General features: G+C 39.3%; 1 protein-coding gene across 5 annotated transcripts in view; it reads left to right on the forward strand.

The window, feature by feature from the left end:
- Positions 1-25,932, forward strand: part of LOC121506114 (receptor tyrosine-protein kinase erbB-4-like) — a 497,295-nt gene that overhangs the window by 364,087 nt on the left and 107,276 nt on the right. For all 5 annotated transcript variants that reach the window (XR_005991613.1, XM_041781682.1, XM_041781685.1 and 2 more), the window contains exons 13-15: positions 1,346-1,478; positions 11,022-11,115; positions 21,488-21,642. Coding sequence is in view for 4 of the 5 variants with exons in the window: in XM_041781682.1 (XP_041637616.1) it covers positions 1,346-1,478; positions 11,022-11,115; positions 21,488-21,642 (382 nt within the window). In the remaining variant the exon portion in view is untranslated. The remainder of the gene's footprint in view (positions 1-1,345; positions 1,479-11,021; positions 11,116-21,487; positions 21,643-25,932) is intronic.

A 25,932-nucleotide genomic window follows, 5' to 3' on the forward strand; every position in this document is an offset into this window, starting at 1 on the left:
AAAATAAACAACACAGCAATAGAATGAAAAAAATCCCCACAATTTGGGTAATAACTGCAATTTTGTTTGGTATTTTAGCTGTATATGTCAGACAGTGATAACTAGCAAACAAAGACATGGCCCACTGTAGTTTTTCTCATCCCTGCCAGGCAGTGGTTGCTATCATTAGCCAGTTAATGAGTGTAGTGTGTGTGTAAGACATCGATTGATAGGGCCTTACACTGGCCTCTTCATTAGACTCATCTCCCCCGTCTAACATCGACTGCTCGGCTGTTGACAAAGGGCTCGGCCTCTGCCGGGCGACCCTGCCGGGGACGTGGGTGTCACTCACAGGATGGAGGACGCGTCGAGCGCAATGAGCAGCTGCATCGATTGTTGGTGTTTGACTTGGAAAACAAAAAAGGGGGGGCTTCAGGTGAAGTTTGGGGTGTTTTTTAATGGTGGAGGTGTGGGGAATACAGATGTTTACTCCCACAGCTGAGCAGCCCTCGGCTGGAGCAACACAGAGTCACACAATAAGTCAAGACTTATCCCAAGAGGCCAGATTAAAGAATAGATACAAGTTTACTGAGACAAGTTAACCCACCCCGTATATAGCATGTATATACCCCATCCAGGGTGAATTCTTGATTCTGATTGGCTGAAGAGCGTAATCACCAGCTTCACAGTGGCCGGATCATTGTTCCTAAATAATGCACTCATAATAACCTAAGTGTTTGTGTATGAGCATGACAAGACTGTTCAGCTAACCAACCTCATTGTTAAACAAGTTTTCAATCAATTCCAAAAAAGTCGGGACGCTGTGCAAAATGTCTCGTATACACATATATTCATATATATATATATTCAGTTTACCTTTTTAAATGAGCTTTGGCTTGGATGCGCTGATTTGCATATCGTTGCACTCTGTTTTATTAACATTTTACACAACTTTTTTGGAGTTGAGATTGTAGAAACATAAGTCTGGATCATGAGAAAATATTGAAGGATTGCCCACTTTGGTTTCATAGAAAACACACTTCAATGGTCCCTGTCCTCCTTAGTAAGGTGGGCATGTATAGGCTGGATAATGCACCTGAAGTGTCCTTTTACTGGGAATTTATGGACTCACCAGCCTTTTTGTTGCCCATTAACTGATGATTGAAACCTTGTCCAGCATTACTGCTGTGTTACATCAGCCCCTATTTACTTACATGTATGATAAACAAATCCATAAATATTTTTTCTATTCACTGTATCATGTTTCCTCACTTGAGTACCATTATGTGTTTACCTTCAGTCTATATAAGTCTTTATACACCCAGGGTACTGGATATTTATTCTCTCTCTGTTTTTCTCTTTGCAGCCCAACAGCGGATGATATGTGATCAGATGTGTTCAGACGACGGGTGCTGGGGTCCAGGACCCGACCAGTGTCTCTCCTGTCGGTATTTTAGACGAGGCCGAACCTGTGTCGAGTCCTGCAACCTTTTTGACGGGTGAGAACACGCTTTCAAAAGATGTTTTCGTACTTTTGAAGCATTCTTGGCAAAATTTGATCATATTTATCTTTCAAAGTGACCCTGATATGAGCTTTTTCTTATAGTTTTTCCCTGCTGCTAAAATCCTTCTCTCTAAATCAAATGGTCAGTTATCTAAACTGTGTTATTGAATTGAGCCCCCTTTTGGTAAACCTGAAACAGTAAGTTGATCAAAAATAGTTGGCAACAATTGACTTGTAAAGCAACGTAGGAATGCTACATAGTGGAGTATACGCTGCAACAAAGTGGAGCAACCTATTAAAGCAATGTAATAAAACAACGTTGTAAAACAACTTTGTAGCAATGCAAATTAGCAAAGCAACTGACAAAGAAATAGGGAAACAACGTGGGGAATGTAGTGAAGTAAGCTAGTAATGCAACATAGTACAGCAATGCAGCAAAGTGAATTTAGTGAGGCAATGTAGTTAAGCAACACAGTCAAACAAATAGGAAAGGAACCTCGTAAAATGATGTAGCGAAGCAGCATAGGAAAGCAACTTAGCGAATAAAGCATTGCAAAATAAGGGTACAACATAGTGAAACAATTTATGAAAACGTTGGAAACAGGTTGCCCTCTGCATCTCTAGCATGACCAAAGGCTGGGCCACATGGGGGTTGGTTCTGGGGCCAAATGTGGCCCCCCAGGCCGCTAATTGAATAGGCCTATAGTAGCGTAACATAGAAATGCAACGTACTAAAGCAATGTAGTATGTAATGTATTAATTCAATTGATTAACATAAGGTAGTAACACAATGTAGAAATGCAACATTGTCATGCAAGATAGTAATGTGACCTAGTAACACTATGTAGAAACCCAGTGTAATAATGCTAAATAGCAATGAGCACTGCAAAGCAATATCTGATCACAGTTTTAATGCAACGTAGTTATGCATCATAGAAGAGCACTAATCAACAACTGGCGGCCCGGGGGTCATATCAGACAGTCAGACAGTGTTGTGGTTAAAAGGGTATTTTTTGCCTCTAAATGTCTGCAGCTGTTAAACCCACCCCAAAAATAATATAATAACATTTAATATTGAAAAAGTTTTAGAATGACTAAACATTTGATCTGTTTTTAACCGAAATTCACTTATCAGCCATTACAGGCAAAGTTTCTTTTTAAATATATGTCAAAAAGTGGGTTAAGACTGGTGGAAATGTTGCAAATATGGCCAGATAAAGTGGTGAAAAGGGGTTAGAAAGCAGCAAAATGGGTTGTGGGGTGGCACAAAGGGACAAAATTGGCTGGAAAAGTGATGAAAAAAGGTTAAAATGAGGCAAAAATTGGTAAAAGAGGTAAAAAGTATCAAAACGTGATTAAAATGGGCAAAAATGGTGCAAACACAGCGATTAAAAGGGGTTAAAATGTGGCAAAACAGATGAAAAGTGGCAAAAATAGTTGAAAAGTTGCAAAAATCAATCCAAAATTAAAGATTAAAGAATGGCAAAAATTGGCAAAAGTATCCAAAGTGGCAAAAATATCCAGGCAAAGTGGTGAAAATGGATTAAAAGTGGCACACGGGCAATAATTGGCAACCAAGTGGCTAATAGGGGTTAAAAAGTGGTAAAAAGTGTAAAAAACTATCAAAATGGGTTAAGAGTGGCATCAAATGTAGCATTAATGGCTGAATGAAGTAGTGGAAAGGTGTTAAAAAGTCTCATTAATGGGTTAATATTGCTAAATCCCAATTGGGGAGGTCCATTCTCTGGGATTCTAAAGATAATACTAAAACTGACTCACTAATATGTTAATTAGCCCAAAGTCTGGCTTCCAGAGTCTCTGTCTCTAAATGTGGCCCTTGTGCAAATTTACCTGATGACCCCTGTAGTAGAGTAACAGTGAAGCAACAAAGTGAGTAATGCTTTGTTGTAGCACAATGTAGTAATGCAACACAGGAAAGCCAAGTCGGAACACAACGTAGTGCAGGAACATATTGAACCAACTTATTACATTTAGGAGTAATGTTGAAGTGTGCAGTAGTTTTTGTGTTTAGATTGGCTCCGTTCAAAGATTTTAGATCTTTAAATATTTATTATGTAAAACTTAACTGCATGTTTTGTGTTTTTATCAGCCATTGAAGAAAAAAACTTCAACCTACTTGCCAACTTACTACTGACTGGTGGACAAACTTCTCCCTGGAGTGATCTCTGATTGCTGTTTTCTTTTGAGTTACATGTGTTTATGGCTGTTCTTGTGTGTGTTTTTTTTCACACTGCTGTGTTGACGATGTGAGAACAGTTTGGTTCTGATGTGATTTGCTGATTTTGACCTTAGAATCAGAGGTTTCGTGAGTGCAGCTTGTAAACCGGGTGTTGTGTTCACAGTTTAGAGAAAAGGGAAGAACGTGATGGGAAATGTGTCTTAGGAATTATGAAAAACTGTAAACAGCAGCTCATCAAGGTTTCATCGGAGTACATTAATTCCCTTGCAAACGGTCATACATGTCAAGCAGATGAGATACAATCAATTTAAACAGCTTTGATGCATGAGAATGAAAGCGTCTCAAGGGCTCTGGAGGAGGTGAGCCTAATTGGCGATTGGCAGGAAAGTAATGAGATGAACCAATAAGGTAATTTACACCACTTAACGTGGACAGTTAAAGGAACATTTGGCTGCTTGTTACATCCATTGTCCAAATTCAATTTGAATACATTGTGGAAGGGTTATATCTTATTACAAATGGCCCATTTGGGCTGACAGAGGAGATTGTTTTCCACTTCAAGCTGGGAAATGACTGACATTTACGACAAAGGCCCCTCTGAGTGTCCTCACAGCCCACTGATGTTCTGTTTCCAGTGTGAATAATTGCATTCAGGTCATTCCTTTATGCTTCCACGAGGCACATCAAACAGATCACTGCCAACTCACCTGGGGAGAGCCACGTCTTTGTAGATGCGCTTTCCAGCCTTTTGTTGCTCCTCTTGAATGAATGAGGAGATGTTGTGAATCGTAGCACTTGAAAGCATCCGTCTAAAATAAGGCTGCTCCGCCAGTGTCTGCCACAAGATAAATATGACTCTCTTGCAAGCAGTGATGTCAAGCTAGTGTTTCCCTGAGGGGAGGAAGAAGAGGAGCGTGCACGCATGCATGTGAGAGAGAGAGACGGGTGTATGAGAGCGAGCAACCCTCGGTCATGTTGACTTGTTGCTGGTCCTTTCCCGGCAACCGTTTGTAGGAGGGAGGCTTTGAAGTTGCCGGGAAAAACAGCTCACAGCCAAGGCTTTGAAGAAGACTGGTGAGGAAGAGGCGCGTGGCAGGGAGCTGCTCCAGCACACTTGTTTCTTATACTGTAAATACAGTCAGTGGCTCTGATGCATCGGGAGGAAAATTCCGCTTTTCTCTTCCCGCCTTGTGTCGCCGGCCTGAACTGTGGCAGTGAAATGTCGATAACCCAGAGGTTTCCCCGGTGTAAGAAGTCACACCCCTGCCAAGTGTCGCTCCTTCAACTACCTTTGGCAGATAAAGTGAGATGGAAACCTTGGATAACCTGCTCTTTCCCCCTCAGTGGCTACTACTCTATGCTTTCTGAAGTGAAGAAGGAACGAGAAAATCAAACTCGAGCAGGAGAGAAGTTCATTTGCTCTGCAAAAACTCTACTTATGTGTTTTCACTGTGAAAACTTGGAGAATAATGGAAGAAATACAACTTATAAATGTGACAATAACATTTCAATCAGAGCTGGGCAATCATTTATTATCTGACTTATTTTTTTAATCCCTTTAGCTTTAGCTAATTGCATTGGCTACATTATCTAGGTAAGTTACATAGCTACATAACTACCATACCCAATGCTAAGACTAATAACGCTATGTTAGCTACATAAACTAGGAAGGTAATGTAGCTACATAACATCATACCTAACGCTAAATTAACAAACCTATATTACCTATGTAAACTAGGCAGGTAATGTAGCTACTTTACTACAGTATCTAAGGCTTCAGTTAACAGTTAGCTACATTAACTAGGTAGGTGGCATAGCTACACAGCTACAACCATACCCAAAGCTTAAGCTAATGAACATATTTCAGCTATGTAAACTGGGTAGGTAATTTAGCTACATAACTATCATACTTAAGGCTACAACTAACAAATTTATGTTAGCTACATAAACTAGGAAGGTGATGTAGCTACATCACTTACATACTTAACACTAAAGCTAACAAACCTATGTTAAGTATGTAAACTAGGTAGGTAATGTAGCTACTTAACTACCGTATCTATGGATCAAGCTAACAAAGCTTAGTTAGCTACATAAACTAGGTAGGTGGCATAGCTACATCACAACCATACCTAAGGATAAAGCTAATGAAGCTGCATTAGCTACATAAACTATGTAGGTTACATAGGTACATAACTATCATACCCAATGCTAATGCTAATGATGCTTTGTTAACTATGTGAAGTAGGTAGGTCACATAGCTGCATTACTACCATAGGTAAAGCTTAAGCTAAAGAACCTATGTTAGCTATGTAACTAGGTAGGTGATGTAGCTACATAGCTACCATACCTAAGGATGAGCTAAGAAAGCTTAGTTAGCTACATAAACTATGTAGGTAATGTAGCTACTTAACTACCATACCAATACTAAGGCTAATGATGCTGTGTTAGCTACGTAAATAAGGTAGGTAACATATCTCTATTGCTACGATACCTAAGGCTTAAGCTAATGAACCTATGTTAGCTATGTAAACTACGTAGGTAATGTAGCTATGTAACTTTCACCTAAGGCTAAAACTAACAAACCTATGTTAGCTATGTTACTACGTAGATAATTTAACTACGTAACTTCTTCAACTAAGGCGAAAGCTAACAAACCTATGTTAGCTATGTAAACTAGGTCGGTAGCTTAACTACTTAACTACTGTATCTATGGTTAAAGCTAGCAAACTTTAGTTGGCTACATTAACTAGGCCGGCAACATGAAAGAGAAACAAACTACAAATGTGATGGTTGAATCATAGTCTTCCCAGCTGTACTTGCGCGAGAACTTCATGCACCTGGATTCTTTCAAACCTTAAAACAAACTTTAACTTTGTCGCAACTCCCTGTCATGTGTTGTATGAAGAAGTAGCCTAAGTCTTCTGCTGTCCAACTCCCCTACTGAAATCTGTGAATAACATTTCAGCAAGCAAGTAATGCTCAATGGAAGTGGGACTGAAGGGAAACTAAGGAAACTGAGTTTCTTAGGAAGACCTTGAAGCGAGAAGTGTCCAGAGCTGATTCAGGCAGGGAGAAGGACCAAGCTAGACTCAAATCAACCAAAGAGGCTGGAAAATGGACTTTGGTGGTCCTGCTGAAAAATTTAAGGAGAGGGAACCCAGAAGCACAAAACACCTCTTAGACATCGGTGAACCAACAGTCCATGTCCTGGGGACAAAAGTGGATGGGAAACAAGATGCACATCAGAGTACAGCTAGACATTTACAACCAAAATGTAAATCTTTCATTCTGCTTCCATTGTGATTCTATCTCATGTTCTAATGAAGGGTAGGTTTTAGAATCTTTGGTGAAGCCTTCGATAGAGTAGTTTTTACTGATTGCAGCCTCGACAGACTTCATACCCTTCTTTGTTCTTAATCTATCCAACTGGACTTTACATCTCAGCGGGATAAAGAGTTTGCTCATTAGATATGTTTTCAGGATGGTGATTTTTCAACCTTAAGATTCCAGAGCTTGCCCTCGTAATATGTCTCCATTCTTAATGAGGAAAGGCACTAATTCCCTTTAGTTCGTACATCTTTTGAATAAAACAAAGGAGGAGCAAAGGAGTCGAGAGGGGGGAAAAGAAAATGTCTGAGATGGCGTCCACTGAGGGTTCGTGGGAGGAGGGAGAAAGCGGATTAGGGAGACGTTGAAAGTGTTTAATTAAAAAAGTTGCTCCAGTGGGTCGGCCATGGTCTGCTTTGGTGAAGGTTCGGAGGTCTGAACGGTGGCCACAGTCCTGCTTAAATTCCTACTAAAACAGGGCTAATCCCCCATCAGGCCGTCCCCCTATGGGACCACGGCGCACACTTCCAGCCGTGAAGGGGGCCAATCAGGAGGAACGGCTTTGACGGAATGGAAATGACCCTGGGGAGCACCGCTGCCGAGGTCTTTGTCTCTCACCCATTCTCCTCCATGTATCTCTTTTTTTCCCTCCTCTCAACCAACAAAGGAGATATCTCTCCACCGCCCGGGCATTTTCTAAAGGATTCCCCTGGACGGAGCTTCCAGGAGAGAAATCTAATTTATTTTGGAACGAGGGAAAGAAAGGCGAGGGAGAAATGTAAAGAGAGCAAGAGGAATTTCCTTTGAGTCCAGCAAAAACATTATTGATAATAGAACATTCTGTGATATTGTAGGTTTATATGTATGAGGCGAGCTGCAAAAAATGACCTGAAATAATGGCTCAGCAAAAAGGAAACATATTTTATCGAAGCTTTTATTCCTCTTTAGAGTAATACAGTTGAAAATACAGTGTCAAAATGTCTCCTTTATTATTTGTAGCGTTCCGAACAACCAAGCGTTTTATCTGAAATTCCCCACATAAAAATGCACAAAACACACATACCCGCAGGAGATCCCTATTTCTGAGCGCAAGATCACATAAAACAAGTCAAAAGAGAGAATTTCTTGATTCTTAATTCTGTGCCGAATGCAAACACAAACAAAACACACGCAGGAAGTCGCTCTGATTATCTCAGCACTGTGAGAAAGGGCCTTGTTTGTAACTGGGTGAATCCTCCTCCCGAGGACGTCTGTCCTCCACCGGGCCGATCGATTCCTCTGATGTGGAAAGTGTTTTTGATCGGCCGCGCCTGTTATTGACGGCAGCCGTCCTCAGGGTTGCCAGAGACGGTGGACTTCAAAAACGGAAGATAATGCCCTGATTCGGACACAAACAAAGGGAGAATTTTATAGATTGGAAGCTTGAGCATACACAAACACACATATAAGGGTTCAGCAGTATGGCCCGAGGCACTGTGAAGCTCCTGACGGCGTAATTGCAGTGTATAAACCCAGTATTGAGCTGTATTGTTTACCTCCACCTCTTTAGAAGTATAAGTGGGCAAACAAAAGCATTATGAAGTACACACATCACGCCTTATGGTCAGCTTTTCAAATCCCAAGCAGTTGAGTCCGAAAAGCCCTGGAATTCAGCAAGAGGCCTAAGAATTGTCTTCTTGGGGTGATGTAAAGGTCAAACTATGCAAGACTGTCACCTTGGACATGTGGGCCTCTAGTCCAGACCAATGAACCAAGCTAGTTCCAGCAGAGAGACAGCCCTGGTATTTGACAGGTTCTCAGAAAAATGGTTAAGCATTTGTGGCAGTTGTGGCGCTATCAGCTACTATTTCTTCTTGCCATGACTGCAAGTTGGAAAACCATTTACGTGGAGCTCTAAGGAGGCAGACAACTTCAACCATACTGAAATTCCAGAACACTCAGGCAAAGAATAAGCAATGGTGGCCCAAAAAACAGAGCACTGATCCAGAAATCCTTTGCCCAGAGCTCTTCATAAATCACTGGCCAACAGGTTCTGAGATTGTATCTGTTAACTGATGGGATGATATTTTGGTTATTTGAAAGCATATTCCATTGCATGCTGACGCTAAAGGCTACCATGGGTCAATCCATGATTTGGTGACTGCACTTAAGGGTATAATATGTTACTTCAAGTAGATGTCCAGTAGACTTTGCACTTTAGAATCAGTCTCTCAGACCAAAACAAATGGCAGCATTTCCCTTATCCTGCCTGTTCCTTAGTATTCTGAGTGCTACCATTTTTTGAGTTTGTCTTCATTCAGATACATATGTGCACCAAAGTTGAACCAACTAGGCATCTTTTTTTGGTTCTGCTTGGCTGGTACTTCTGTGACATCTTGAAAACTTAGAAAGAAACTGGGATACTGTGCCATGTATAAGCCGTATCCCATTGTGCCTTAAATCACTCATATATAGATGGGCATTGAAATGAAAAGTTTAATATTTTTGCCATTACTGAACTGTGAGCAAATTTTATTGTGAAGATGGAGAATGACTGCTGACACTATGAGTTACTGAGGGTTCAGAGCTCTGTGGACAGTATTCAGTTAGAATCCTGGTTAGTCTGTAAAATAAAATAAAAAACAAATATTCTGTGACTAACTGTTTTTAAAATATCTAAATATATACAAAAAAAGCCCATTTGCTTTTTTGCAGTCAGAATTATTTGTGCCATTCCTATAAGCAGTAGAGATGGAACATCTTGCTTTTGGAGGACAGCCCCTCCCACAATGCATTGCATATAAACATTGCCCTCAAAAAATAAAAAGCCAACGTGCATGATCGAAAATGGATTAAAAATGGACAAAAAGACACTTATTATCGTATGTAACACTGTGGATTTAATCTTTAAAGACCCCGAAAAGTCACTGAAGTTCAGGGCTTGCTAGGACAATGTCCTTAAGGGCTACGGAGACATCGAGGGTAGCAAACAAATGGCAACATGGTCAGCTCTCAGAGGAATAAAATAATGTCTATGACGTATGGTTCAAAAGTTATCAATGTTTTTGTAAACTGTGTCACCTCTTGTTATTTGCAGCAACGCTCTCCTCAGAGACCCTCAGAGCCAAATCTCGGGGTCACTAGCAAATGTTCTGTAAGAGCTACGAATGCATGAAGGACATATTTAAAACGGCACAACACAGAGCTTTCACAGGAAAAAACAAGTTAGTGTCTATGACTTACGGTTCAAAAGTTACCAAGCAATTTACAAAGGAATGTGCCTGCAGCACGCATCCATGCTGCGTGACCTCTAAGGGTTAACTTCACTCTTTTTCAGGCAGTCAATACAAAAGTAAGACTTCATTTGGGATATTTTTAGTATCTGCTATATTGTCTTGCTTGTTATACTTTTAAGGTCTTGGGAAGTTGAGGTGTCAACTTTGGACGGAGAATGTATTGAACAAGACGAATCATATCTGTTGCTTTAACTGCATTCATTTCTAAGAGAAAGGACATACCTGCCTAACATTGTTTATTCATAGTTGTGTACTCTTTCCTTGACTCTAATCAGACTTCCTCCTCCACCCTACTCTTTTCTTATTCACTCCTACCATCTCTTCTTATACTCCCTCTGCACATCCCCCTGGTGTTTGTCCATGATTTAAAAAGCTGTTCATTATTCATGGACTTATTCTGTTAACATATTGACCATGCTAAGCCTTTTACTTGATCAAATAGTCTCAGGAAACCCGCTGCCCTGCATGCCCCTCATCCAGAGGGTGCTCCGGCAGTCGACAAAAGTAAGAACTGTGAAGACAGGCATGAGTAAATGAAGGTTTAACCTTGCTTTTTTTGATGCTGTATCACAAGTTGGTTTAAAATCAAAAGCTTTCTATGTGTAGCTCATGCTAGTATGCACAGAGCATACTTCAAAATCCACTCGCAGCAGGCTCTTAATCAATATTTCAATGTGGATACGCTCTCAAATCTATAATACATGCATTCCTATCTCAACTTCCCTATCTCTTTCAGGGAAATTCGAGAATTCGCCAATGGATCAGTGTGCCTGGAGTGTGATAGCCAGTGTGAGAAGATGGATGGGAACACCATGACATGTCACGGCCAGGTAAGACACCACTCAACCCACCCACAAGAAATCAACTTCCTCTTCACGTAAATACTTCCTGGAGGTAAACTTTTCTCTGTTTAGATTAAAAATTCCGCCTCATTTTTCTGCTTGAGATAGTCTCATATCTCGTCTGTGCTAAAGTGGATTTCCAACTTATTTTTGTGGGAGTCTATCGGTCTTGCACGCAGGATTTCAGAAGATATAAAGTGCTGTGTTTGCAAAGGTGAATGGTAGGTTAATGGGAGGAATGATAAACTACCGTGGCTACTTCTGGAGCATGCTTTTGGCAAGCACGCACTCAAAAACAGCAAAATGAGATTAGTTTCTGACCTTCCTAAAAAGTCACTTTTGGAGTCTTAGATGAGATCAAATCATGACTCTCTTAAAAAGTAAGAATTTCTCCTTTAAATGTCAGAAGTAGGTCGCTTTTCTTTCTCTTCTTTGTCAAGCCATCTGGGAAGAAAACAATTACTCCAGTTATAACAACTGGTACAGTGAAGACATGCCACATGGTAGGAGCCAAAAACAGGCTTCTTTAAGAAAAATGTGGTTCTTTTTCATTTTTATTGTCAAGAAACTCTTTAAACAATCAGAAGCATTGTTGGCCAAAAAGACTGTGGGAGGGAAATCTGATTCCAGTTGGAAAAGTGTGTGAATGCAGTCAAATAAAAGTCAAACAAATGAAGAAAAGCATCAAAATTCATTTATATAAGCATTTTTAAAAAACCCTTAAAGCATGTTTCAGTTTAAGTTATGGGATAGTTTTTATATTGAATTTTTACTCACAAAAGATAGAGCTTTCAGCTTTAAGTACTTGGTATTAGAAATAATATAAAGGTACAAAATTAACAGCATTAACACCATTAGCAGGGAAAAGCTGTATACACTGCACACTGACAATCTTTAAGTCACTGTTAATCGACCAGAAGTTTCTTACTTTCTTTCAAAATAAAAGCAGGTTTTTATCCGTATAAGAACTAATACCTTAAGATTAAAGCATAATAAAATATAAAGTAAAAACACAACAAAGAACAATATTTTGAGAAGTTTGCTTAACTGGGTTACTGATATTCATTGGACATCAGTGAGTCATTTTGTACATGCCCTCCTCCCTATTTCTTAATGTAGAAGTGTTAAACTGTCTGCTTCCTCTAAATCACAGGTGTCAAACTCAAGGCCCGGGGGTCAAATCTGGCCGGCAAGATGATCTCATATTTCTGTTATAACTGGCCCATTAGTATGAGGTCTAAAGATTTCCTAAGGTATAAAAACGTGGGGTGTTCAAATCCAGCCTGTGGCCCTTTACCATATGTCTCCCCACTCTCTTCCCTGTTTCCGAGTCTATCCACTGTCCTCCTCTGTCTAATAAAGGCACGAAAAGGCCCAAAGATAAATCTTTTTTAAAAAGTAAAAAAACGTAAACTCATCCTTGATGATTTAAGATATCCTTGTTAAGTCACAAAATCTGAAAAAGTATGGAGAAAAAACATTTAGATAAGAAGTTAGGAATGTGGGGAAAGGAATTAATTTGTGTTTTAATTTCACACTTTCAATTTTGCATCTCATGATTACAACTCAAACTTAGGATTCTGACTTTTAAGTTCATACTTTAAGCATTTCAACTCATAATTTTGACTTTACATATAATATTTTGAGCTTTAAGAATCATGAATTTAAATTTCAAGTAACATTTTGACCTTTTTTACCAATTATTTTCTATTTTACTTCATATTTTCAACTCCAAACTTTGACTTCATAATCCCGTAGTTTGACCTTTTAGACTCAAAATTAAAAACTTTTAATGATATTTTGAATTTTAATTTCATGATTCATTTCATGATTGAACTTTTAAACTCATGATTTTGACTTTCTTTCTAATAAATCCGCTATAACAAAACATTATTTTGTTAATTTCAATTTTATGTTTTGACCTTTTTTAACTAATAAATGTACTTTTCTCAGACTGTGAGCCTTTAAACTTATCTTTTTAACTTAATAAATGTCAAAATCGTTTATCACCAATGCTATGTTTTTTTTTTTGTTTTGTTTTGTTTTGTTTTTTTCCATATTATATTACCGGTGAAACAAGGTTGACAGTTTATGGTTAAAAAGGTGATGCTTTTAGGCCCTCAGGTTGGTCCTGAATCCAGAATCCAGCCCCTGCTGTGATTGAATTTGACACCCCTGCTCTAAATCATGTCGTTAGAACACACTGGTGTAGCAGTGCAGCAATCATTTGATTAATCTATGTGAAAGTCAACATCATAAAAAACCTCTTTTTGACTTTATTTGATTCACAAATAAAGACACTAGTAAGTTTTGGTTCACACTGTCAATGTTCAATCAAAACAGAATTTCAAATATGCCATTTAAATGTGATTAATCAAAATTAACTTTCAGAATTCAGCAGTTAATTGCATATTTTTTAAAAAAGCATTATTTGATGACCTTTAACGGTAAGTACTTCAAAGAAAAATACTTTTTCAATCAGTGCCAGCTGTTCCCTTCTACATCATCAAAAAACCTGGACTGCATTGAAAAAAAAGTTATTTTACCTTCCAGAAGGGAACCTTGGTTGTCTACCTCCGCCTCAACTTATTATTAAATGTGTGTGTAACAGTCTTGAATCCTTGATCCTCTCAAACACCAAACCTCTGCAGTAACTCAAACAAACCAACCAATCAAAGAAGTAGACCAGCGTCTTCTATGTTCTGTGATGAAATTTGTACTGTTCTTTAATGAGATTACTGAAGGACATAACAGAGGGGTTATTTTGTGGTTTTAAAAGCAGGGGCTTCCCCATCAAAAATGTTGTTTCTCCATAACAAGAAGTTGTGGTTAACTATATCAACCTGTTAAAAACATTATTTGTGGTGTCACTGCAGTGGGAAATATTGAGATTTTGCAATCCAGGGGAAGTTTATGAAAACGATTGTACCCATTTTAGAATTCACCATTTAGTATTAACTATACTCTACATTTAGTATTCCTCAAATTGACCCTTTAGTATTTAATACTCAAATATAATATAAATATTCAAGATTTAGTTTTGCCATGTTCTACACTCAGTATTCTTTAGGTATTTAAAATATTTTACATTAAGTAAGGCTCATGTTTGCTATTAAGTATTTACAATATCAACATAAAGATTTCGCCAGTTAGTATTTGGAATTTAGTATTTTCTGTATGGCCATTTAGTATTCCCTATGCTGTTTGGTATACCCCCAGTTAGGTATTTCCCCCATAGCATTTGCCATATTTTACATTTAGTATGTGTAATATCATCATTCAGGATTCCTAATATTACCACTAAGAATTCACCTTTTAGTATTTACCGTATCACCATGTATCACCTGTATTTTCCATATTGCCATTTGGAATTTGCTGGACTTTTACCTTTAATTTACCCCCTTTTCTCCAATAGGTAAGAGCCATTTGGTATTTGAAATGTGTCCATTAAATGTTTGCCAAATTACCATGTAGTATTCCAAAATTTTCCATTATATATTTCCCATATTCTACGTTAAGTATACACCAGGGGTTATCAAGTACATCTTCACAAGGGCCAGATTTATTCTCGACAGAGACCCTGGGGACCGGACTTTCAAATACACAAAAATTAAAGAAATATTTTGGTCTGATTGAAATATTATTGTAGTAGTATTTGTATTTTCTTTCAAAGCGCAGGACATTTTTAGTCATTACCAGTGAAATCTCTCCCTATTCATCCCCCATTTTTGAAACTTTCCTTTTTGATACTTTTTGCCCATTTTTACCTCTTTTTTAACCCCTCTTAAACCACTTTTCCTGCATGTTTTACCCACTCTTTTATCCATTTTTGCCACTTTTTAACCCTTTTTCATTACATTGTTTCAACAATTATTGCAACTTTTAAATCAATGTATGCCACTTTTCACCCATTTCACCACTCTTTAACCCCTTTTTGCGACTTTGCCAGGCTATTTCTGCTGTTTTTGCTACTTTTAACTCATTTTTGATACTTTTTGCCTCTTGACCTCTTTTATTTTCAATTCTTTATCCCATTTTAAACCATTTTTTCTGCATGTTTTATCCTCTTTGTGCCACTCTTTTATCCATTTTTGCCACTTTTCTTCTATTTTCCACTTTTTAACCCCTTGTCATTAGTTCATTGCACTATTTTTTGCCACTTATAACCCATTTTTAATACTATTTGCCAATTTTTTCCTTTTTCACCAATTTTTGCAAGATTTTAACCCCTCTTAACTCCTTTTCCTTCATGTTTTACCCACTTTTATCCATTTTTGCCACTTTTAACCCCTTTTCATTATTTTTTTGCACTATTTTTGACACTTTTAACCCATTTTTGTTACTTTCGCCCCTTTTCCTGTTTTCATCACTTTTTTCACCAATTTTTGTCCGTTTGGACCACTCCACAACCATTTATCAACCATTATTTTTGTAACACTTTTGCCAACCTAACCCTTTTTTAAAATATAAGTATGACAGAAAAGTACATTTCTGTAAAAACAGATCAAATGTTGTCATTCTAAAACTATTTCAATATTAATTGTTTGTGGGATGGATTTAACAGCTGCAGACATTTTAAAGCCAAATGATACTCTTAAAACCACATCTTCTTTTCCTCCTTTTCTGAATTCAATTGTCTTTCAGGCGCCGGACAGGAAGCTTTGAGGGGCCTGATATGGCCCCTAGGCCGCCAGTTGATGATCACTGATATACATCATTGTCATTTAGTATTGTGATTAAGAATTTTCCTTTTTGTATTTCCCATATCACAGTTTAATTGTCCCTTTATTTGTCATTTTATAATTCCTGTATTTGCAATGAAATTTTCACCATTGAGTATTTGCCATGCTGCCATTTGGAATTGTCTGTATTTTCACCTTTTATATTCCCCATATGCACCAATAAGTCATGACCATTTAGTATATGCAATAGATCCACTTAATTCTTGACATGTTGCCTTTTAGGATTCCCAAATTTGCCGTCTTAGAAGTCCTGTATTTGCAATGGAGTTTTCACTCTGGAGTATTTGCCGTACCACTATTTGGAATTTGCTGTATTTCACATTTTATATAAGTAACAACTAAAGGCCAGTTAATATTGCTGTATTTCCATTTAGTATTTGTACGTAATGCCATGTAGTATTCCCAAATTTGCCATTTTATACTCACCATATTTTGAAAATGCCAGTTAAGTTTCGCCATAGTGAAAGTATGGCAAATGGTGAAAATTCCCATTTTCGTGAGTTTGCATGCCCTATCTTTGCCATTTGTATTTTCCGTTTAGTAATTGTAATATGTCCATTCATTAATTATTTGCAATACTAAGTATTCGCCATTTAGAATTTGCATGAATTACACCATGAAGTTTTCAGCATTTACAATTTGCATTAACACCATTCAGAATTCCCTGAATTCGCCATTAAAGGTGAAATTAGAATGTTCTAGCAACATCAAACAGTCAGAAGATTGCGGAGCTCATTTCTGATGATAACCAGTGGAATTTTAAAAAAGGAATGAGTGCCTGTTATTTGGCAAGATGCAAAAAAATCCACACAGTGGCAGACTCCATGTAGAGGAATTTGTACAGTCAGGTGATTAAACATTAATTTATACAGGCATTTCTATTCATGTTGTGTTTAATTTTTACCAAACTTGTTCTGCTAAATGGCTGTTAGGCTAAATTCTACACACTGCACCTTTAAGTAGTCACCTTTATGCATTTTTATTTGCCACAACATTTAGTCCCAGAGATTGTTATGGTAGGATCTAAATTTTAAAGCAATGCTTATAACTGTGTTTCTTAAACTTAGAGCTAGTAATTCTAGACTTTTATTTGTGCCATGAATGTTGCCTTAACTTCAATGTTTTTTAAACTGCAACCTAAAATAGTCCCTAACAAGTAAATATTTAATAAGTTCAGTTTGGGTAACATTTACTTCAAACAAACATGGCCCACATAAGACTTTTTAAGAAAAAAGTTGTGACCTGTTTTTGACTATAGTTCCTTGATTCAGATTTATATGCATGGGGATTCACTTCTTCTTCTTCTTCCTCATACATGGAGGCTATTTTAAGTACACTTGCAGGGTTACATTACCGAAAGTTGTACCTAATGTGCCCCATGACTTATTTTGTGGAATTCAGCAGTTGCATGAGTAACCTTTTATGACTGTCCCTGGAGACAGAGGAGGAGGGAAAGAGAGAGAGACAGAATAAGTGATGAAGAGCGAAAGAGAGAGAGAGAGAAAGAGGCTCCTCAAGGATGCAGAGAGGCTGCTGACTTTGAGATGCTGGTCACAGTTGAGTAGTAAATAACACCAGAGTCAATCATCCACAGGCGCTCTCGCTCACAAATACACATGCACACAGCATTCGCGGACATACTTGAATGCATCCCGACATCTGTATGCCGCTCCGTTCGCGCCCACACACATGCACACACAAACATGCGGGAGTGAGAATAATGTTTATTGATGGCGTGTGGCTGAATGTGTCAAACTGTGACGAGCTGTCCGTCAGGTCAGGGCGGTCATTATTAGCGACAGAGCGCTTCCCTGCAACTTCAGAGTACAACAGTGACGCACGTGGAAAAGTTTGCCACATTTCCATCACGCTTTCATTGATTTAATCACTTTGGAAACAAGCCCATACACACACAAACGTGCATTATTTTCAACCTTACTTATTCAGGATCCAGCTGCAGCAGAGCTCAGTTACCACTTGTCATCTCCTCCATCACATTCGATGTGCCGTACTTTGACATGACCTGATTCCTTATGCATGTTGCCAATTTTAAACAGGGAGTGCAATAGAATACACTCCCTGCAATTCTGATCCGCACATTATGAATCACTGAAAGGGATTCATGCAGCTCCGGCAAGCTGCATTAGCTGCGGTAGGGAAGAGGGCAAATTGGCGTGATTCGCCAAGTTTGAATTTGATTCTGCTCAATTCTGTTCTCCCCTCTCACTCATATTTCCCCACATCTATCCTTTCCTAGTTGCCTAATACAATTTCTATCCCCCCAACTCTTCCCTCAGATTTCTTCTTTTCTTTGAGAAAAATATGCATGAGGTATTTTTATTAAGTAGGCAAAAACCAGGGAACCTAGAGGGTACAAGTGCTTGGGAGATTCATGTGGATAAGTGTTACTCAACCCTGCTCCACCAAAGAGCCAAATTGTTGAAAAATACCTTTGCAAGAGCCACAATCTAAGCGGTAAAAAGTGGCAAAAATGGGTTAAAGTGGCATTAACAGTGAGTTAAACATCGTAAAAATTGTCAAAAAATGGCAAAAAAAAGTGGCAAAAATGGGCAAAAAGGACCAAAATAGGCATAAAGTGGCATTAAAAGCGAGTTACACATGGTTAAAATTGTCAAAAAATGGCAAAAAAAATGGGCGAAAATGAGCAAAATAGGCATTAAGCGGCAAAAACGGGAAGAAAAAGTGATAAAGGGCGTAAACTGGAAAAATGGGTGATAAGTGATTAAAAAAATGAGTTACAGGTGGCAGAAATGGTCTAAAAGTGGCAAAAATGTGGCAATAAATGAGTGAAAAGTGACTAAATTGGCAAAAAGCAGCAAAGACTGGCATAAATGCAGGCAAAAATAGGAAAAAGTGACATTTTATAGCAAAACGCAGTTTAAAAAATGTTGAAAAAGGGCGAGGATGACAGTTAAAGTGGCAAAAAAGGTGAAAAAGGGAAAAAAAGAGATAAAAGTAGCAAAAAACAAAAAGGTTGGAAAGGGGCAAAAAAAGAGAGATAAAAGTGGCGAAACATGGTGAAAAAGGCCAAAATAGATAAAAGTGGCAAAAACTTGTGAAAAAGAGCAAAAAAGAAAGATAAAAGTGGCAAAAAAAAAAACAAAAAAAAAACAAGAGCCAACCAGGGCCAAAAGCAGCAAAAGTTGATCAAAAGTACCAACAAAAGGAAAAAAATGGAAAAAAAAAAAATCAAATAAGGACAATGGAAATTTAAAAACAAATAATTAGGGCTGACAATTACAGCCTCCTGTGTAATTGTGGGAAACAAACTGACCAATGTGACTTATATGGGTAATTTTTGAGGTCAAAGTTTCCCTTTTCTACGGTCTTCTGGGGAATAATGTATCAAATTAAGATGTAAAAGAGCCACAATTCTTCACAAATGAGCCACATGTCGCTCACGAGCCACACGTTGAGCATCACTGATGTAGATTAAAAAGCAAAAGTTTTTCCACAGGAATAGTTTGCCTTAATGTAAGGCACAATGAAGAGGGAATTTGTGAGTTTACTCCTCCAGACTACGTGTTTTGTGGACTTGGAGGAGGCTTACGATTGTGTACACTGGAAGTTGTGTGGAGGGTTCCAATGCCGCAATCCATCAGGTCCCGGTATAACCAAACTGAGAGTTGTGATTGCATCCTCAGCACAAAGTTGGGCATGTTCCCAGTGGTTCTCGAGGCGCAGTCATGGGGATGAGAATTTCATCTTTGCTGTTGCAGATGATGTGGTTCTGTTGGCGTCTTGTTCCTGGTACCTCCAGCAGGCATTGGAGTTGTTTGTTCTTGAGTACGAAGCAGTCGGAATGAGGTTCAGCACCTCCAAGTCCGAGGCCAGAAAACAGTAGAATGCCCCCTCCTATTGGGGAGTGACTCCTTGCCTCAAGTGAAGGAGTTCAAGTACCTCGTGTCCTGTCATGAGTGAGGGTAGATTGGACTGTAAGACTGACAGGTAGATTGGTAATACATTGGTGGTACTGCAGATGTTGTACTGGACCGATGTGGTGAAGAGGGAGCTGAGCTGGATGGCAAAACTCTCAATGTACTAGTCAATCCTTGTTCCAACCCTTCGCCACAAGATTCAGGTGATGACCAAAAAAATTAGATCGCGAATTCAAGTGGTAGAAATAAGATTTCTCATGAGGGTGGCTCGAGTCAGTCTTAGAGATTGGGTGAGGGGCTCGGAATGGAACTCGAAGTTGAGCTGCTGCCCCTTTGCATTGAAGGGAGCCAGTTGAGGGTGTCCAGGTATTTGATTAGGATGCCTCCTGGACACCTTCAGAGGTCTTCCAGGCGCTTCTTCCTACTGGAAGGAGACCCAGGGGTAGACCCAGGACTTGCTGGAGGGATTTTATATCTCATCTGGCCTGGGTACACCTCAGAATGCCCCAGGAAGAGCTGAAAATGTAGCTGGGGAGAGAGAGGTTAGGGATGACTTGCTTAGCCTGCTGCCACCGTGACCTAGCCCTGGAAGAGCAAAAAAATAAAGGGATGGATAATGTAGTGTTGCGATTTTGTAGTCCACATAGTCTTTTTCACTGTACCCTGGGAGGACTCTTTGGAGGAATCATATGGGAGTTGATCAGAAAGGACAGAAAGTTAAGAATCATTGAGTAGAATTGGGATGAAGAGTGTTAATGGTAAGACCTGCTGTCTCATTAAAGAGAGAACTGTAGGGACAGAGGTGATGAAAGGTTAGCTGTCAGGAGGATGTGGAGGAATAATATCAGTTGGGTGTCAGAAAACATGCATCTCCTTTGTTGTTCTCTCTTGCGCATGGTAGAAGTGGGATGTAGAGCGCTGATGGCAAAATCGGCTGTCTTATTACAGAGAAATTGGAGAGTGCCGGGGTGAAGTTTTGAGATCGCTCAGGAATATGTCAGGATATTTAATGCCAGTCGGGGTCAAGATAAAGGGAGAAAAGAATTTTGGATCTCCTTTGCTCTCTCTTCTTTGTAGAAGTGGGATGTAGAGCACTGATGCCAGTGCTGGTTGTGTCTGTACATAAATATCAGGTAATGCAGGGACAGAGTTTAGCAAAAGGTCTGGGAATCATTTTCCATATGAAAATGATGGAGTAGGGGGAGGTAGAGCAGCAGTCCAATAGAGGGAGGGTTAGTGTCATCCCCAATCAGGCTATGCCAGTACTCTTTCTTATTGATGTCTTCACATTTTTCTATTTCTATTTTCTTGTTTTCTCCTTGCTGTTCTTTTCCTTGTGTAATGTAGACAGTTGTTTTGCTTGCGGGGGCCTATTCGAGCCGTGTGGTAGGGTAGGTAGTGTCAGAATGCATGTAAGAAGCCTTATCTGCTGGAGTTGACAGTGCTGTTTGGCTAGTGAGTCATTCAAGGGCGAACCAGATGAAATGCTAACAGGTTCCACTTTGACTACCCTGCCCATTAGTCCACATGGTCGCATTTTGAGGTTCAATAATACTGGTGTTAGGGATTTCTTCACTGAGCACATCCTCTTTTAGGGCATGATTATCTTGTTTCTTTCCCCAACTTTCCTTATTGCTCATCTCCACTTTTTCTTGATTGATCCCTAGTCTTCCACCCTTCCTCTCATCTTCCTCTCTCCTTGTTCTGTGCTCCTTTTAGGGCCCGGACCAGTGTGTAAAATGCCTCCACTTCAAAGACGGCCCCAACTGCGTGGAGAAATGCCCCGACGGGTTGCAAGGCGCCAACAGTTTCATCTTCAAGTATGCCAAGGCCAACAACGAGTGTCATCCCTGCCATGCCAACTGCACCCAAGGGTAAGAGAGGGATGACAGAGAGAGAGAGATCTACGTATGAAATTAATGTTTCTTTCAAGTGTTCTCACACCTTTGTAGTTTCGTGAGCGTCCTCTGGAATAGGTGCTACAAAGACAAGGAGAGAAAAATAGAGGCAAGGAGGGGAGATGACTCAATCTTGCAGCTGCTAGATTTCCCTTAACATCTGCCTTCTGGGGTCCCTTTGGTCAGGGGCAGAATGCATTGACCCTGAAGGCCGTGAGCAGTGCAGTCAGATAAACTATGAATGAAGGGATGGGCGCACGGAGACAGTAGCCAGAGGGGAGGTATGGAGTGAATGTTGGTGTGCTTTTATGGGGAAAACATGTAACACAAGTATCAGGAGTTAGACGAAAAGATAGAGAACTGCTGGCTCTACATAGAGGCTTCATAGGCTAAAATGTCTATCCCAAAATCTGACTTTCTTTTCCCCCTGTTAGGATTTAGATAGGACTAGCTTACCCTAAAAAGTGTGAAGACTCTCCTGGATTTTCCTAAATTTTGTCACTCATTTTTACCCTCTGCCTTTGCAAGCCTTCCAGAGCTTGCTGCCAGGAAGCACCCCCACAGCATGATGCTGCCGCCAGCGTGCTTCACAGTGGGGATGGTGTGTTTTAGAGTTCACCAGCCATAGTGGTTTGTTTCTCTGAGTTTTGTTTTCATGGTGTAATGGTAGCCAGGAATACTAGTTAACCAATGACTGGAACTTCCAGTTACAGGTTGATTTATGCTACAATCACTTGAGAGACAGCCACTGCACTCGGGTGATCCCAGTTTTACCAATGTGAGACTACTAGCGCCAAGGCAATGTAGGCGCTGTGTATCATGAGCAAGACAAGTCCATCTGATGAATTTGTGTCTGCAGAGTCACAGAATAAACAAATCTATTTCCTTAAATGTCAAACTAGATAATACACAGACTGAGCATTATCTAACATGACTGCTAGAACAAAACAAATGAGCACATGAGTCCAGCGTTCAAAGCAGGACTGGCCTTCAAAAGCATGGCAGCTGTTGATCCAAAGAAAATGTATCTTCTTTATGCACCGACATCCAGGGTTCAGGTCTTCATCCTCTCTTGTCTTTTGAAGACTACAGCTTTTGAATTTCTAGCTAAAAGTAGGATCATACAGTCAAGACAGAAGCTAAACAGTGGAGATAAAGGGACTTAAGGTGCTGTCTCTTTTCTCAGATGGTCATTTAATCTCAGCTGAGATATATTAGGGCATCTTTAAAGAGCGATGGATGATGAATTTTAAAGAAGTCAGTGGAGGAAAGAAAAAGAAAAAAGGTAGATAGTGTTGGTAATGATAGCTGTGAGGTTATTCTCCCTCCCTTGACAGCTTTCACTCACACATGCTGGTTCCTGATTCTTCCAACACTAATCTGTCGTTGGCATGACAACACCTCCAGCATGCCTTGTCATCTTATCCTGCCCTCCAGCAACAAGGTGATGTGGATTAACATCAAGACAGAAGCTGGGGCCCAGTTTTTGATGCTGTGAGACAAATTTAGATATTATAGGGGTCGAAGGTTAGAGTCAGGGACAGGACAACATCGGTACAGCTGGTAGGGAGTCAGTATTTCAGATTAAGTGGGAAGATGTTTGGGTTTAAGGCTGGGCGATATGGAACAAAAATTATATCTTCATGTTGTTAGGCTGAAACCAACTCCTCTCATCAGTGTTGCCAATGTATTTGTGCATTTTAGAAATCACTTGCTCCAGACTAGTCCCATCTCTTTTTCTGGAAGTAACTAACAAATTTGTGCAATTAAGGAAATCCTGTCTTGTTACCAGGTTTAGCCACTTTTCTGAATGTTGCCAATGTTTTCTTCCAATCTAGAATTCTTTTGCACCTCACAAGTTCCACACAGTCTTTCAAATGTTGCCAATGTATTTGTGCAATTCAGGAAACCTTTGGCCCTTTCTAGATCCTCCTTGTGTTTTCCAAATGTGGCCAACAAATTTGTCCAATTGTTGAACTCGTAACTCTTTGACATTTTAACTGGCTTTCCAAATGTTGCCAACAAATTTGTGCAAGTAAGGAAATCCTACCTCATTACCAGTTTTAGGTAAGGAGATAAAAAGTTCCATCCTCTAGTTCAAATGTTGCCAATGTATCTGTGCAATTCAGGAAACCCTTGTCCCTTGCCAGTTCCACCTACTTTTTACAAATGTTGCTGACAAATTTGTGCAATTAAGGAAATCCTGGCTCCTTGCCAGTTTTAGCCATTTTTCCAAATGTTACCAATCTTCTTTTACAATCTAGAATTTCTTTGTACTGCACAAGTTCCACCGACTCATTCTAATGTTGCCAATTTATTTGTGCAATTTCAGGGAACCATTTTCTTTTACAGTTCCACCCACTTTTTACAAATGTTACCAACAATTTTGTGCAGTTAAGGAAAACCTCTCTCCTTACCAGTTTTAGCAACTTTTCCAAACGTTGCCAATGTTTTCTTGCAATCGCATCAAGTTCCACCAAGTATTTCAAATGTCACCAATGTATTTGTCCAATTCAGGACACCCTTGCCCCTTTCTGGTTCCTCCAACTTTTTCCAAATGTTGCCAACAAATTTGTCCAATCATTGAACCCATAGCTCCTCAAAATTTTGACCAGCTTTCCAAATTTTGTCCACAAATTTCTGCAATTCAGGGAACTCTTGTCCAATGCCATTTCCACCCACTTTTTTTCCAAATGTTGCCAACAAATTTGTCCAAATGTTAAGCCCATAGGTCCTCGAAATTTTGACTGGCTTTCCAAATTTTGTCAAAGAATTTGTGCAATTAAGGAATTCCTTTCTCCTTACCAATTTTAGCCGCTTTTTCAAATGTGGCCAATCTATTTTACAATCTAGATTTCATTTGCACATGACAAGTTCCTCCCACTCTTTCAAATGTTGCCTTTTTTGTGCAATTCAGGGAACCCTCGACCCTTGCTAGTTCCACCCACTTTTTCCAAAGATTGCAAACAAATTTGTCAAATCGTTGAACCCATAGCTCCTTGAAATTTTGACCCACTTTCCAAATTTTGTCAACAAATTTGTGCAATTAAGGAAGTCATCTCTCCTTACCAGTTTTAGCCACATTTCCAGATGTTGCCATTGTTGTATGCAATCCTTTGCACCTCATAAGTCTCAGCCACTCTTTTAAATGTTGCCAGTTTATTTGCGCAATTCCTGAAACCCTTGTCCCTTGCCAGTTCGAGCCACTCTTTTAATATGCCAATGTATTTGTGTAATTAAGGATGCCTCCACCCACTGCTATTTTGATCTAGCTCTTTCAAATATTGCCATCAATTTTTTGCTATTTTGGCAGTGTTTGGGAGTTAAGCTGCAATTCTTAACACTGTATTACCCTATAACTAATTTAGAGTTATGTCCTCATATCTTAAATCTGGTATATGTTGCCCGGCTCTAGGTTAAAGATCCAGGTGGATGCAGGTGTTCTAAGCTAGATAGCATATTCCCTTTTGTTGCAGCAGGCTGTGTTGTGCTTTTCCTTCAAGAATCCTCACAGAATCAACTTTTAATACACAAGAATGACTCATACAAGTGTATCTTAAAAAGACTCCAAATTAAACTTTCAGGGGGTTTCATCATTAAATCCTGTCATTCATAAATAAAAATCCAACAATCTGCTTAGAAATTGTGTTGGAGAGGTTGTTAATGCAGAGTTTGCCCTTGAATTATCAAGTTTTCTTCCATATTAAAGTTTTCCAGTGATATTTAGAGATTTTTTTTTTTTTTTTTTTTTTTAGAAAGGGAATTGCTTAAAGCGGACTCAGTACATTTTTTACATCTGCCAACTTTAGTGAAGATAAATTAACACCAGCCCTTGAGGCATTATGGGAAATGTAGTTTCTTGCCTGAAATTATACCAAATGGCACCACAAAGTGTCAGGAAACCTTGGTTTTACATGACTGTTGGTAAATTAATTTGAAAATAGAAGTATTCCTAACGAAGCCCCGTCAAAATAAGATACAGATATGCCATGTAGTATCTACTACCTTATTTGTTCAGCTTATTATTTGGTTTTTAAGGGATTACAAGAGGAGAATATGTTAGAAATCTACACACTCAGACATACAAACACACACGACATTGGCCACAGCCACCGATTGCTCCCTAATTAGCTATTTGGCGCACCATTTAATTGACAACACTGCATCTGTGGAGAAGGTAGAGTTGTCAATTGCAAGGTTAGCCCGCTCTCCTAATTTGCTAAGTAATTTGTCCTGTCTTGTGTGCTCATACAGCTCCCAAACACC

Source organism: Cheilinus undulatus, linkage group 24, assembly GCF_018320785.1.
Source record: "Cheilinus undulatus linkage group 24, ASM1832078v1, whole genome shotgun sequence".
Taxonomy (NCBI): domain Eukaryota; kingdom Metazoa; phylum Chordata; class Actinopteri; order Labriformes; family Labridae; genus Cheilinus; species Cheilinus undulatus.